General features: G+C 36.0%; 1 protein-coding gene across 3 annotated transcripts in view; it reads left to right on the plus strand.

Moving 5' to 3' along the window:
• The window catches only part of TBCK (TBC1 domain containing kinase), a gene marked incomplete at both ends in the record, with an annotated part of 182,059 nt that overhangs the window by 148,101 nt on the left and 17,936 nt on the right, over positions 1-16,022 (plus strand). For all 3 annotated transcript variants that reach the window (XM_080697944.1, XM_080697945.1, XM_080697946.1), the window contains one exon: positions 6,525-6,684. In XM_080697944.1, the coding sequence (XP_080554070.1) occupies positions 6,525-6,684 (160 nt within the window). The remainder of the gene's footprint in view (positions 1-6,524; positions 6,685-16,022) is intronic.

Genomic DNA, 16,022 nt, shown 5'->3' on the forward strand with positions numbered 1-16,022 from the left:
AGGTAATGCAAAAGCCAAACTGTTATTTTAATGGCTATAAATATTTAGTTTCAAGATTCCTGGAGTTAATAATAAGGATAGTGTTAATCATGTAAATGTGAGTCCAACTGATGTTATCTGTAAACAAATACTTTGAAGAAATGTTAATCACATTTGCTTGAAATCAAGGCTGAGTTTTTGCAGCTTTATTTGTAAAACTCTTTAAAGGAAAATGCCAGCAGCTATAGGAAATATAACCGCAGGCTTACTTTTTTTATTTCAAAAGCACATAAACTCAGGTTTTTCTTTTCATTATTATACCATGTTCATTCTTAGTGAATGGTGGTATCATTCTTATCTCTGTGTTCTTTTGTTTTATTATTTTTTTTTTGTGGTACTGATGGTTGAACCTAATAACATTCTACCTCATAGTTGCACCCTCAGCCCTATTTTATTTTTTATTTTGAAACAGTCTCACTAGATTGCTAAGGCTGGTCTTGAACCTGGGATCCTCCCGTCTCAGCCTCCTAAGTATTGGGATTACAATAATGTGTTACTATCTTCAGCTTATTTCTATTTTCTTAAGAATTAATATGGAAAAAGTTTCTCAAGATAATTTAGAGATACCGATGGTCAGAGCAGAATAGGTAATAATAAGGAGGTTTTTTTTTTTTAATCCTAGGATATAGATTCAACCTACTTAAATTAAGATTTCTGTCCAGCTGGATTCCCTTATTTGAATGGTCCTTTTATAATATAGGGGTATAAGATAGTCATTGCTGAAGAGTATCTCCACTGACTGGATTAATAGTTGTGAGACATTCTTTAGCAGTTGAGGCTATTTTCTGTATGGCCTCAGGTCCAAGGATACAGCCTCATTCAATTGGGTAGTCAAATCTGCTTAAGGACTTGTTTTGCCAGGCAAAGGAGACAGGGTTCAATCACAGATCCTGCATACATTCAATAGATTTATTACATTGTGAAATGGTCTATGTCTGAGGCATACCCAAAATGTCACAAGAATGGGCACCTTCTTCAAGGATGTCTAATTAAAATACACAAAGTTGGCTGGGCGTGGTGGTGCACGCTTGTAATCCCCGCGCTTGGGAGGCTGAGACAGGAGGATCGCACGGGTTCTAAGCCAGCCTCAGCTACTTAGTGAAGCTTTCAGCAACTTAGTGAGACCCTGTTTCCAAATAAAATATAAAAAAGGTTTGGGAGTATAGCCCGGAGGTAAAAAGCCTCTGGGTTCCACCCCCAGTACCACAAAAAATAATAATAAAATAAAATACACAAAGTTAGCCTGGCAAAGAAGGGAGAGAAGACATTTCAGACTGAACAAACTATACCAGATGGGGGCCAGAGAGAGTGAGAAGGACACAAACGGAGTTACAAGACTCTGGGTGTGTTTGGGTGGAATATATTAGGACTAAAGTAGGTAAAGACAGCTTCGTGGAGAATTTTACATGTGAGAGTTTTATTCTTAAGGCAGTTAAAAGGAATTTCACTCAGACAAATTGGAATACTCAGATTTGTATTTCAGGGATTATTAAAATCTAGGGATTTGTGTGAAAACAGTAGGGTTCTGATCTTCTAGAAGGTAGGGGCTTTTATCAGTGAAGAGAATTTGTTCCCAGTTTATTAGCACTTTTAGAGGTGGAGCACGAGGAGAACTAGATACCAGTGTAGGACTAGAAGAAAAGTTCCTCGGGAGCCTTCCACTGCTAAAACCTTTAGTGAGATGTTCATCTGTGCTCCCTGGGTTTGACTTTGAAAGGAATTATTCTGGCAGTACATGTAGTATTCTCGGGTGATCTTGCTGCTCTTATTTCTGTGTGTGTGTGTGTGTGTGTGTGTGTGTGTGTGTGTGTGTGTGTCTGTCTGTCTGTCTGTCTGTCTGTCTATGGGTTTTCATTTGTAACTTCATCTGCTTAGGAGAACGGGCTCTATCTATATAAGGGAACCTGCTGTAAAGTCATTGCAGCAAGGATGTAGAGAGAAATAGGACTTATTCCACTCGGGGTTCTCATTCACATTAAAGAAAAGGAAACTTCTAGAAAAACTGGGCCAGATTTTCTTTTCCATTATCTTAATGTAGCAAGTTGTTTAGAGTTCCTATTCTGACCTATGTTATATTCCTTTATAATTTGCCCCAAAGAGGAAAAATACACCAATCAGTGTCTCTCTTTACTTTGTTCCTTGATCCCTCTCAGTTTCCCAGGTGCATTCTACCTCTGATCTACTCTCTTAGCTCAATTTTTTATTCTTTATTTTGAAACAGGGTCTCACTAAGTTGCAGAGGACCTCACTAAGTAGCTGAAGCTAGCCGAGAACATGGATCCTCCTGTCTCGGCCTCCCAAGTACTGGGATTACAAGTGTGCACCACCACCCCAGCTCAGTTTCTTCTTGATTTCAACATTTTTCAGAATCCTAATTTTGCATATGAGTTAACAAATATAACCTTTATAATTCTGCCATACACAGAGATCTCCTCAGATATTGAACTTTTGCTAGACTAAGAGGAATCCATAATGTTCTATCTAGCCAGACTCACATGGATTTTGTTTCTTTGGTTCTCCCCTTTCCCTGAGGACCTCTTATTTATTATCCTCTCTTCTAGATCTTTCTCCATTGATTTGGGTATGTTGAGGTTCATTGAGGAGGCTGGAGTAAACTTCCAAGAGTGAAATTACAGTGTGTTAGAATGGGGGAGAGGATTAGTCTTATTTTTTCCTACATGGGCTACAACACTGTGAGATTCAGTCTTTAACCAAAGTCCTGCAATTCTCCTAAAACATAGTTTTGTTTCTTTAACAAAGTGTAAGCTAATGTTAATAAATTAAAAGAGAAACTGCTTGTCTGTCCACTTCAGCTTTGTTTTGAGCCCATTTGATGTTGTTGTGTTGTAATTCATACTTTTGATATCATTTTTGATGTGTAAAATTGTTTATCTTATAAATATAAAGAATTCAGTTGTAAATAAATTTTTAAAAAGACTAAGGATTTAGCTAGGTGGCATAGCACTTACCTAGCATATGTGAGGCCCTGCTTCAATCCCAGTACTGCAAAACAAAACAAAACAAAAAATAATAATGCTCTGTGAAGGTAGAATAGGAGTGGAGATAATGGTGCAGATAAGACTAGAAGGATGGAAGCCAGGCGTGGTTGGCACTTGCTTGTAATCCAGTACTGGGGAGGCTGAGACAGAGGAATCAAAGGTTCATGGCCAGCCTCTGCTACTGAGTGAGGCCCTCCACAAACTAGTGAGACCCTGTTTCAAAATACATTCCCAGACCTATTTTATACTTTTTGTGTGGAAACAGGGTCTCTTAAACCAGCAAGGCTGGCTCCAAACCTGCACAATCCTCCTGTCTCCACCTCCCAAGCACAGGGATTACAAGCTTATGCCACTATGCCCAGCAACATACTTTTGTAAATTAATCACAAAGCATAGAAAAATCAACTCTCTTCTTCCTTTTTCAAATATCTAATATTAATGCAAATTTATTGTAGTAAAAAGGTAAACAGTATTTACATATATTTACAATATAATCTGACCACCTCCAAGATATTTTAAAATTGCCAAAAAGAAGTTCCACTTTTATAATTTTCACATGAGAATTTGCATTGTAAGGAGTGACACTTAAAAGATCTGAAATGACCAAAGTTGCCTTCTTCATTGTCCAACTTATTCAAACTAAAGAGATTTTCAGGTAAATGTACTGATATGTAACTAAGCCAATTCTATTCTGATCTGCTGCTGTGTCAGTAATGTAGTTAAGGATAGAAAATTTGGAGGTTCAACAACTTTGTCTCCTGGCATTTATACTTATTCAGTCTCTTTTGTGGTAGAAGTTTCATGAAAAAGACTGTTGTTGGATAAGTGTTCTTGGATGTTTCTAGAAATAAGAATAAGGAAACTATGGTTAAGGCACTGTTTCTTCTGTGTCTTGTCTTCCAAAGTGTAATCAAAGGTTTTTAATAGTTTCATGTTTTGGATAGTAACTTTCCTCTTCCCAAAGACTTTTGCCATTATATTTTGTCAAGCATTTTAACATTCAATCCAGATTACTTTCAAAAAAGCAAACCGTAAATCATAACCAACAGGAAATTCTTGTACAGTAAAAAATTAATAACATACTTCCAGTTACCAAAAGGCAATTTAGACAAAATTCTTCTTTTAAAACAAATAACAAATAGATGATACCAAATCCACAGTATCATTCAATGCTCATCTATTATTTTAGATACAGATATTAGGTATTTGTATATAAATGAGTACTTTTTAAGCCAAATATTCACTAAAATTAAATTTTATTTGGAATCAGGGGCTTCTAATTTTCTAATATGTGTCTGAACAAATGCTATACAAGAGGCACTCAAACATGGTTTTATATTTTAGAGCTTAACACATCTTGAACATTGTCTTGTTTCTGCATTTTAAGAGAGAATTAATTCACCTCAGCTTGTGTCAGATAGCCACCTTCACCTTCTCTCCCCACTGTCCTGTCAGCCATGGCTGTGACAGGGTTATCTGATATAAACCAGACAGCCTAGGCTTACCTTTTCACAAGGGCAATGGCTGGGGCTCTTCCAAACAAAGTAGAGAGTAGGCAGGCAATGTAAACATGGCTGCCACTGTACTTACTAGGACAGACTTGTATTGCTTTTGCTGCATGAAAGCACTGAAAAGAAAAGATGTTCACAATTGATAAGCACTGTTTTATAGACACAGAGACTTTCTGGCAACTTATTCAGACCTTACAGATGTAGATATATTTGCAGAGAATAAGTTGTTAGGTTCCTAGTTTGCATTACCATAATTTTTTTATTTTAAGGTTTATCTTTACTGAGAATAAAAACACTATCAGAGGACTTAAGTATTGTCGGGGTAATTATATTATTTGGGTAAAGTATTTATTGTTCATAAAAATATGCAGTTAAAATGTTTAATAATTATAAATATTTAAGAAAATAATGATAATGAAGTCTAAGGGTATTCTTCCCAATATTATACGTTCTCTACCCATTCTAGAAGATTCTAACTATACAATGTTTACATGAAGTCTAATGTTGATTCTCTCTTTTCATTTTTTGGAACTTATTTATGGTCATTTCTCTCATTATTAATAGCAAGTGTTTTTTCTTTAAAGAAAAAGACAATAAAGCAGCAGTTGAATAGAAAATTATAAATGTAAGAAATGTGTTATTTCCACCATCATTCCAATAGTAGGAGCCTCCAATTTGTCATTTATTTTATCAGTGAGAGAAAGGAAATTGAAGATGGATAGCAAGAACTTGTGTAAATGGAGATAAGCCTAAAATCTCTACAGCAAATGTGAAATTCTCATTTCAGTAAATAATTACAATCCTCCCTTCTACTACACATGAAGATACATGTGTAGTATTACATGTATCTTCAATTTAAAGCTCTATAGATTTTAGATTTTTTTGAATAACATACCTCAAATGGAAGCATGGAGGGTGAAGGGAATGACTATTAAATACAGATATCCCTTTCCAGATCATTATCTGTGTGAAGAAAGGGAAGAGATAGTGCCTAAACTTATTGTAAACAGATCTGCGTGTTCACTTCCCTTCTCACCTTTCTCCACAGTATAACCTAAGTACAAATCTAGTCTGTTACTTTTCTTCTTTAAACACTTGCTGACTTTCATTGCTTTTAGAATAAAGACATTCTCACCAACAAGGCCTACCAGGCCTTGCATGGTCTGACTCTGCATCCATTTTTGGGCTCACCTTTTTTTGCATTCTTCCATGCTCTCTAAATTCCACAGACCCTGGCCTACTAAAGTGCAAAAACAAGGCATCATCCCCTTTAGAGAAACTACCAACCTCACAAGTGTATACAACTAGTGCTAATGACTTCTACCAATTTGAACTAGAACCAGTTTAGCAATCATTTGCCCATAATAAATAAGGTTTTGCAGTATTGAGCTAGACCTAAGACTGTCCACTTGCCTGTATCACTTTCAATGTTCAAAATAATCATGGTGGCGGGGTGTGATGTTGCTTGCTTGTAATACCAGTACTTGGGAGGCTGAAACAGGATGATCACAGGTTTAAACCCAGCCTCAGCAACTTAGTAAGGTTCACAACAACTTAGCAAGACTGTGTTTCCAAATAAAAAATAAAATAGATCTGGGAGTATAAGCCAGAGGTAGAAGACCCCAGGGTCCCATCCCCAGTACCCCCCAAAAAAATAATCATGGTGGTAGTAATGAACTGAAAAGACATGAATATTGATGTGTTGAAATCACTTTGCTGCATCAGGATCACTTTATAGTTCTTTATTTAATAAGGAAGGACATTACTTCTTTGGCTAGTCTTCCTTCCTCTTTTCCACTTAATTTTCAAATGTAACTTTTTTATTCCCCTTAGAGATCCTTATTTTACTTGGATTAAATGCTCATGGCAATGGAGGTATTTAGTGCTATCCTCTGGGAATGAGTTAACTCTGGAAGAAACTCAAGTCTGCCTACACATATACAAAACTATGTTTTCCTTAAACATACCTTCTCAGTTTTATTCGAGGTCACATCTCGGGCAGCATCAACATTCCATTCAGCACTGCGTTTACATCAGAAGGAGAGCTTACCCAGGGCCCTTACACCACTGTGCTTCAGAACTTCAAGGGGAAGGTCATTGTTATCATGGGGAATGTGGCAAAGCACATGGCTGAGGTAAGAATACTCAGAAATGTCTTATACACATAGGAGGTTAATTGCTCAACTACTGTCGAGGTTGTCAAAAAACATGTTTCATCAGGAATTGATCATAAATGAAATGGGCTTTGAAGATCTATATTCTTTTTTTACTTTAATTTTTTGCATTAGAATCAACATAACTTTAGAAAAAGTCAAATGAGAACCAGTCATGTTGGTGCACATTTGTAATCTCAGTACCTTGGAAGCTAAGACAGGAAGATCACAGGTTCTCTGCCAGCCTTAGCTGTTTAGTCAGGCCCTCAAAATTTAAAAAAGAGATGGAGGAATAGCTCGGAGGTACAGTGTTCTGGGTTCAGTCCCCAGTACCACCAAAAAAAAAAAAAAAAAAAAAGCAAAGAAAAACTCAAACTCAAATGATAGCTGCTATGGTTTGGGTGTTGTTTTGTTAAAGATTTATGTATGGGAAGCTTAGTCTTAAGTGTAGTGATGCTGAGAGGTAGGACCCTTAAAAGGCAGGGCCTACAAGGAGGGCCTTAGGTTATTGAGAGCGTGCCCTTGGAAGGATTGTGGGGCACAATCTCTCTCTGATTTTCTCTTTCGAGATGTGATCTCTTCCTTCAGCACTATGCTGTTTGGATATTTAGACTCGAAAATTGTAATCAAATTAAACTGGTTGCATTATAAATTGACCTGCCTCAGGTATTTTGTTATAGTAATGAAAAATAGTTAATATGTTAGCATAGGTTTTTGAGGGTTTTGTTGTTGTTTTGTGTTTTGGTGCAGGAGGAGGGTTTTTTAGGGATTTTTGTTTTGTATTTCTTGCTTTCTGAAATTGCAAAGAAATAGTTAGAATTCCCTTTATTGGAGAAAAACAGTAAGATTAGAGTGTAAGTTCTTAAAACTAATCAGGTGGAACTTGTTGAATTTGATAATTTTGTTTATTAGAGCTCAAAGATTTCTTTTAAAACAGGATCTCACTGAGTTGCAAAGGGCCTCATTAAGTAGCTGAGGCTGTCTGCGAACCGCGATCCTCCCATCTCAGCCTCCCAAATGCTGGGGATTACAAGTGTGCGCCACCACGCCCAGCTTCAAAGATTTTTGATAAAGAAGCAGTCAGGAAGAATATCAATTTTCATATATGAGAAGTACATGAAACAATAAAATGGCCTCCCTCTTTCATTGCTATATACTTTTTTCTTTTTTAGGCAGTACTGGGAATGGAACCCAGGGGCACTATACCTCCGAGCTACACCCCAGCCCTATTTTTTAGTCTTTTTAGGTTTGAAACAGGGTCTCACTGAATTGCAAAGGGCCTCACTAAGTAGCTGAGGCTATCCTCAAACAGCAATCCTCCAGTCTCCACCTCCCGAATGTTGGGATTACAATCATGCACCACTACGCCCAGCTCATTGCTATATTCTAAGCCAATTGAAAAAAAAAAAAAAAAGAATAGAAGTGAAGGCCAAAAATATCATTTTTATAAAAAGCAAGTTAGTTACCCAGGCGTAGTGGCCTGCACTTGTAATTTCAGTACTTAGGAGGCTGAGACAGAGAATCGTAGGTTAGCAGCCAGCTTCAGCTACTTAAGTCCTCCACAACTTAAGTTAGTTGAGACCCTGTTTCAAAATAAAGAATAAAAAATAGGGCTGGGGGTATATCTTGGAGATAGAATGCCTCTGGGTTCAATCCCTAGTACCCATAGATAGACAGACAGACCGAGGTGGATGGGTGAGTGGATGGAAGGAAGGAAGGAAAGAAGGAAGGAAGGAAGGAAGGAAGGAAGGAAGGAAGGAAGGAAGGAAGGAAGGAAGGAAGGAAATTAGAGCCTACAGCTTAATGTGAGAACGAAACAGAAAATAAAAAATAATAATAATAGTCCCTAGAAGTAGGCAGAGAATATTTCTAGGTATAGCCAACATTGAAGCAGCACAGGCCTTTTTCTAAAGGGAGGAAAGACTCTGGTCCTGAGAAAGTAGCAGAGTTAGTTGCTTTTTGCAGCCAACTTTTTCTTAAAAGAGGAAGACAGGGATAAGCCTTCCCAAATCTACCACATAAGTACCTGTTCTTCTCAAAGCAGAATTTAAAAAAAAAAAAGATGAGGAATATGCTTAGGAAAAATTCCTCAAGGAAATTTAAAGTAGATATTGGATGTTCTCTTTAATATATATATTTCTTTATGTCTCTATGAACTAAGCAAACTAGAAAGGTAATCACTGAAAGTGTAGTTGGATGAGAACTTTAAATCTTTTGGTCATAAATTATTTTAAATATCAAAAAATCCCTTTTTCAGAAGTACATGGTTAATTGTAGTATTGGATTTTTTACATAAAATGAAGGTTAACCTTGATGTTGAAGCTTAACTGACTATATTAAAGAAGTATCGGCTCTCTTTCTCTCTCTCTCTCTCTTTACCTTTCTCTCTTTTTGCTTTCTTTCTCTCTTTTGTGTCTCTCTCTCTCTCTCTCTCTCTCTCTCTCTCTCTCTCTCTCTGACTGTGTCTCCTTTCAACACTGCTGCCTGAATAAATCTCTTGGCTATAAAAAAAGTATTATGGTATATATTAATTATATCATAAATCTTTCACCTCTCTTTCATAATTATATTTAGTATATAAGAGTACAACTTAAATATACCTATTTCAGAGAAAGTCCATATAGTAACTGACCATTTTAATAAGTAATTTTAAGTCAGTGAGAACATTTTAAAATTAAAGTCATGGTATCTATATTATTTTGATATAAATTGTTAAATTATTATTAATATTATTTTGCTACTACCATTCTATTGCTGCTGCTGCACTAGTCTGTATTACCATATTGTTCCAATGAAAACTGTCAGTTTTCAATCATAGAACATATCGATACATTGATCCTACAGAATCACCATTGAAAATCACATATTTCAATGTTCTAAGTAATATACAGCTTTAGGAAGAAATCCCAACTATGGGCTTGTGTTTATTTGCTAGGCATTGTGCTTTGTTACCTATATCTTATTTTGTTCTCCATAACAATTCCATGAAGAAGAACTCATTCTGTATATCTCACCCATGAGAAGAAGTTAGACTCAACGTTTACCTAATTTGCCTGTGACAGACCTAAGATTGAAGCACGAGTCTGTATGACTCCATGGGGCTGACTACAGCCCGTGCCCGTAAGGAGTGCTGGAGGCTTGAGTCTGAATGCTGCCACTCAAAGCACGCTTATTCTGACTTTACATAGAACACAGTAGTTATTCTCAGTGTATGATACTCAAGACCTGAAATAAACTTTTACTCTATGAGTGCTTACAAGCTTACAGTTCTCTTTTAATAAGCATTTGCCATTTCGTATTTTTCTCTGCCTAACAGATATGTATCACTGTACTAATGCTTTCTTCCCTCACTAAATTAGAAGCTTTTCGATTTAAACCTCATCACTGAAGTCCTACTGTGATACTGGCTATCTTCTCTTTGTCCCACTTCCCTTCACAGACCCCTTTTCCACCCTGCTTTTCACTTGATAAGGTAGACTTCCATGTATTCTTGATTCGAATATTCAAAATATTTATCCTCCTAAATTCTTCTCTCAAAAATTATCTCAGGTTAGCTCTGTCCTTCTACTGAAGGAAACTCTTCTCCTCATAATTCTTTTTTTTTTTTTTTTTTAGTACTGGGGATGGAACCTTGGGGCATTCTACCTCCAATACACCGCCAGCCCTATTTTTTATTCTTTATTTTGAAACAGGATCTCACTGAGTTTCAAAGAGCCTCACTCTGAGGCTGTCTGTGAACTTCAGTCCTCCTGTCTCAGCCTCCGGAATGCTGGGATTACAAGCGTATGCCACCACTCCTCGCTTCTCTCCATAATACTTGTATCAGCCCATGTTCACTTTAGCTGTAGGGGTAGCAGTAGCTGGGATTTTTTTCTTCTCTCTCTCTCTCTCTCTTTCAAGCCCCAGGTAACCACACTATCCTTATGGGTCTCTTGGAATCCCACCAATATCTTTGTAATTGACTCTTCATAAGTAAGACCCCCTCAGTTTATCCTGTGTATTTATTAGGATCCCAATAGTATTTTTTTTTTTTTTTTTTTGGTGGTACTGGGGTTCCTGGAAGCCCTTCTACCTCCAGGCTACACTCCCAGACCTATTTTTACATTTTTATTTGGAAACAGGGTCTCCTAAGCCAGCGCGCGTGGCTGGCTTCGAACCTGCGCGATCCTCCTGTTTCTGCCTCCCAAGCGCGGGGATTACAAGCGTGCACCACCACGCCCAGCTAGGATCCCAATAGTATTTAAATACATGATTTTTTTTTTTGTCAGCCAAGGTTAGTTGCCCTGTTCTTTTTATTAGCTGTATTAATTTGAGCAAGTATATGAACTATGTCACTATTTATAAAATGAGAATAATACCTACTTTACAGTATTATTTTGAAGATTTTGGATTAGGCAAAAGTTTATGGAGGAGCCTGATACTAGTAATCATGCAATTACTATCAGTTAGTAATTTTATTTTTAGTACAATTATTTGCATATATAAGAAAAATATGATAAACATTAGTTCCTTTCTTGGACCTTTATCTAAAATGTTGTTCCTAAATTCCCAGTACTTGGACAGCTTTTTCTATGCTTTTTGCCTATTTACATCAGTATGGATAAGACATGTTAGATATTTTCCCAATATTTTTCTCCTAAGGCTGTTAATTTGAGGGCAGGAATTATGTCTCATTCATATTTGTAAGCAGTAGAGTGTACCAATGATTAGTGTTTTTGTTTTGTTTTTTCCGGTACTGGGGATGGAACCCAGAGGCATTCTACCTCCGAACTACACCCTCATCCCTATTTTTTTTTTAATTCTTTATTTTGAAGCAGTGTCTCACTGAGCTACAGAGGGCCTCACTAAGTAGCTGAGGCTGTCCATGAACTGAGATCCCTCCTGTCTCAGCCTCCTGAATGCTGAGATTACAAATGTGTGCCACCACGCCTGGCTGATAATTTTTTAAAATGACAATAATTTTAAAACTTGTAGTATTTGGGAGTACTTCAGCAAAATAATAGAGTAGGCAGCTCTAATCTCCCATCCCTCCATGAAGGGGTGGTGGACAAACAAAAGCTGTACCCTGTTGAACAGACACAGTAAAAGAAGACGTTTGTATCTTCATTCTGATGCTAGGAGAAAATCTTCTAATTTTCACTGCTGAATACAATATTAACTAGTTTTCTTTATGTTGAGGCTTTTATATTGAGGAAGCTCCCCTCATTTATTGTTTTTAGCATGAAAGGATGTTGAATTTTATCAAATACTTTTTATATTAAACAAGTGATTGTTTTTTCACTTCTATTAGTGTAGTACATTAAAATAATTAATTTTTGTCAATATTGAACCTTGCATTCCTAGCACAACTTCCTCTTGATCATGGTATATAATCTTTAATCCATCAACTCAAAATGGATTTAATCAACTCAAGATGGATTAAAGACCTAACGATTAGATTAATTTAGATAAGATTTTGTGCAGTGTAAAAAATAGAGATCTAGTTTCATTCTTCTGTATATGTATATACAGTTTTTCGAACACTATTTGTTAAAAAGGCTTTCTTTTCTCAAACATATATTTTTAGAACTTTTTTTAAATCAGGTAGCTATGTAAATTTATTTTAACCTCTATGTAAAATTGTCTCTGTATCTTTACTTCTGTTCTATTAGTCTCTAAGTCTATATTTTATGCAAATATTCATCTATGTTGTTAGTCTGTGGTTTCCTTTTCTTATCTGGATTTGGCATCAGGAAAATACTGGCCTCACAGTGTGCATTAGGAAATATTCCTTCCCTCCTTTTCAACTAGTTTGAAGATCTTTAGAAGTATCAATGTTAATTCTAGACAGGGGAATTATGAAAGAAAAATAAATAGATTTATCCATATTGGAAAATAAGTTAGCTTCCTCCTGCTGCCATAAAAATGTGCTACAATCTGTCTGACTTAAAACAGGAGAAATCTATTCTTTCATAGCTCCATCAGTTAGAAGGCTACAATGCGACTATCAGCAAAGGCCTGTGTCCTCTGAGACTCTTGAGTGGAAACCTTCCTTGCTTTTTTCTTGTTCTGGTCATGGCCAGCAGTCCATGTCTTTTGTTTGTAGCTATATCACTTTCTGACTGCCATCACATGATAGTCTTCCTATGTCTGCCTCTGTGTCTCTTCTTCTCTTTCTTAAAAGAATATAGTCATAATAAATTAAGGTCATACTCTCCTCCAGTATGAGCTTATTATAGGAAACTACCAATTTCCAATCATATCACATACTGACATTCCAAAAGGGACATGAAATTTAGCCTGACATTGTCCAGCCAAGTACAGAAAGAAAGAATTACAGCTAACTTTGTTTGCATATGACATGATCTTATATTTAGAAAATTCAAGAATCTAGACACAGACACACACAAATACATAGATACCCTGTTTAAACCAATAAATGAATTCAGTAAAGTTTTTGGAGACAAAAATCAACATATAAAAAAAATAAAACCCACAAAAAATCAACTGTATTTCTGTATGTTAATAATGACCAATCCAAAAAATAAAATAAGAAAATTCCATTTATAATAACATCAAAAATAATAAAATACTGAGGGACAGAGCAAGAAGGTAGCTGAATAAGATCCTTTGGAGACCATCTTCCCATAGAAAAGCAAGTTGAATAGCTATTCATGTACCAGACTACCTTTACAAGAGCTAAAGAAAGCAGATATGAGGTCATAAAGCCTTCTTTTAGTAAGAAAACAAAACAACAACAACAAAAAATCACTACTGAAGACTGTTGAAGAAGGGGGAAAAAAAAGAGTTGGCCATATAACCGCTCCCCAACTCCAAGCAACCCATTGGTGAGGGAGGGAATTAAGTCCAGGCCTTACACATGAAACTCGGTACCAGTAAAAACAAAAAAACAGGAGATTCAAAATGAGAGTTGAGAAGGGAGAGTACAACTGACAGCACAGAAATATAAAGGATTATTAGAGGTTTAAACAACTATATGCTAACAAACTTGAAGACATCAAGAAATGGAAAAATTTCTAGACACACCTTGCCAAGGCTGAATTATAAAGAAGTAGAAAATCTGACTAGGCCAATAACAAGTAACAAAATAGAATCTGCAAAGAAAAGAAAAATGCTGCCATCAAAAAAAAAAAAAAAAAAAAAAGCCAGGAGTGGTGGTGCATGCTTGTAATCCCTGTGCTTGGGAGGCAGAGACAGGAGGATCGCACAGGTTTGAAGCCAGCCTTGTTGGCTTAAGAGACCCTGTTTCCAAAATTTAAAAAAGTATAAAATAAGTCTGGAAGTGTAGCCCAGAGGTAGACGGGTTTCCAGGAACCCCAGTACCACCAAAAAAAAAAAAAAAAAAAACTAGAACCAAGCAGCTTTATTTATTACTAAGTTTTGCCAAACATTTAAAAACCAATGCCAGTTCTCCTTAAACTATTTTTTAAAAAGTGAAAGGAATTCTTAAATTCTTATAAATATCTTTTCTGAAACCAACATTATCTTGATACCAACATCAGAAAAAGGAAACTAGGCCAAAAAAAAGCTAGCAAACTGAATCTGAAAGTTCATTTAAAAGATTTTTCATCATTATCAAGTAGTATTCATTCCAGGGATGCAAGGATGGTTCAATATATACAGTATTAATAAATGTGATATACTACATCAAGGGGATGAAGTACAAAGCCATATCATCTCAATAGATGCAAAAAAGGCATTTGATAAAATTCAACATTCCTTATAAGAATACTGAAAAATTAGGTATAGAAGGAGCATAAAGCAACATATAAAGGCTATTTATAAAAAAAAATAATGAGCTGACATTATACTTCAGAGGGAAAAACTGAAAGCTTTCTCTCTAAAATCTGGAAGCAGAAAAGGATGCCCACTTTACACTTTTACCCAAATATAGTGCTGGAAGTCTTGGCCAAATCGATCAGGCAAAAGAGAGGAATAAAGGGCATCCAAATTGGAAACGAGGAAACCAAATTGTAGCCATTTGCAGTTAACATGATATTCTATGGAAAACCCCAAAAATTCCACAAAAAAACAAAACCTACTAAGACTTACTATGAATTCATCAAAGTTATAAGATATAAAATAAATATACATAAATCAGTAGCACTGCTATATACCAATAGCAAATTCTCTGAAACAAATCAAAACAGGAATCCCACTTGAAATCAGGTATTGTGATATCTCCAGAATGGTTCTTATTTCACAGAATTGATCTGGCTATTCTGGGTCTTTTGTTTTTCCATGTGAATTTTAGGACTTCTTTCTAGCTTTGTGAAGAAAGAAATTGATATTTTAATAAGGATTTCAATAATCTAGATCACTATTGGTAGTGTGGCTGTTTTGACAATATTTATTTTGCTTCTCCAAGAACATTTGAGGTTTTTCCATCTTCTAAGATCTTCAATTTCTTTTCTTTAGTGTTCTATAATTTTTATTTGTAGAGGTCTTTTACCTCCTTGGTTAGATTTATTTTTATATTTTTGAGGCTCTTGTGAAAGGAATTACTTTTCAGATTTCTTTTTCAAGTTATACTATAGAACTAAAGTAACAAAGAACATAGTACTGACACAAAAACAGACACAGACCAGTGGAACTTAGAAGATAGAGAATAAAATCCTCACAAGCACACCTATCTAGTGATTTTTGACAGAGGATCCAAATGCGGGGTGGGGGGGGGCCACTGGAGAAAAGACAGGCTTTTTAACACCTAGTGCTGATAAAAATATATATCCATATTTTTAAAACTGAAATTAGACCCCAGTTTCTCACCCTGCACAACAATTAACTCAAAATAGATTAAAGACCTAGAAATTAGAAACTTTGCAGTTACTAGAAGAATAAGACCAACTCTCCATCATATAGATACTGGTAGAAACTTCCTCAATGAGACCCTGAAAGCTTAGAAAATAAAATCAAGGGTCAATAAATAGGATCTCAAGTTGAAAAGCTTTTGCATGGCAAAGGAAACAATCAGTTGTCTTTTTCAGCTACTCCACAGGACGAATATCTAAAATGTGTTTTTAAAAAACACTTAAAAATTCCAATTAAAAAAATGGACAATTGGAAGCTGGGCATAATGGAGCACACTTGTAATCCCAGCATTTGGGAGGCTGAGATAGGAGGATTGCGGATGTTCGAAGCCAGCCTCAGATACTTAGTGAGGCCCTTTGCAACTCAGTGAGACCCTGTTTCAAAGTAAAGAATAAAAAAAAAAGGTTGGGGGGGTGTGACTTGGAGGTAGAATGCCTCTGGATTCCATCCCTAGTACTGCAAAAAAAAAAAAAAAAAAAACTGAACAATTGGGGGGGAAATGTTAAAAT

Source organism: Muscardinus avellanarius (assembly GCF_963383645.1).
Source record: "Muscardinus avellanarius genome assembly, chromosome: 6".
NCBI classification, from domain to species: Eukaryota; Metazoa; Chordata; class Mammalia; order Rodentia; family Gliridae; genus Muscardinus; species Muscardinus avellanarius.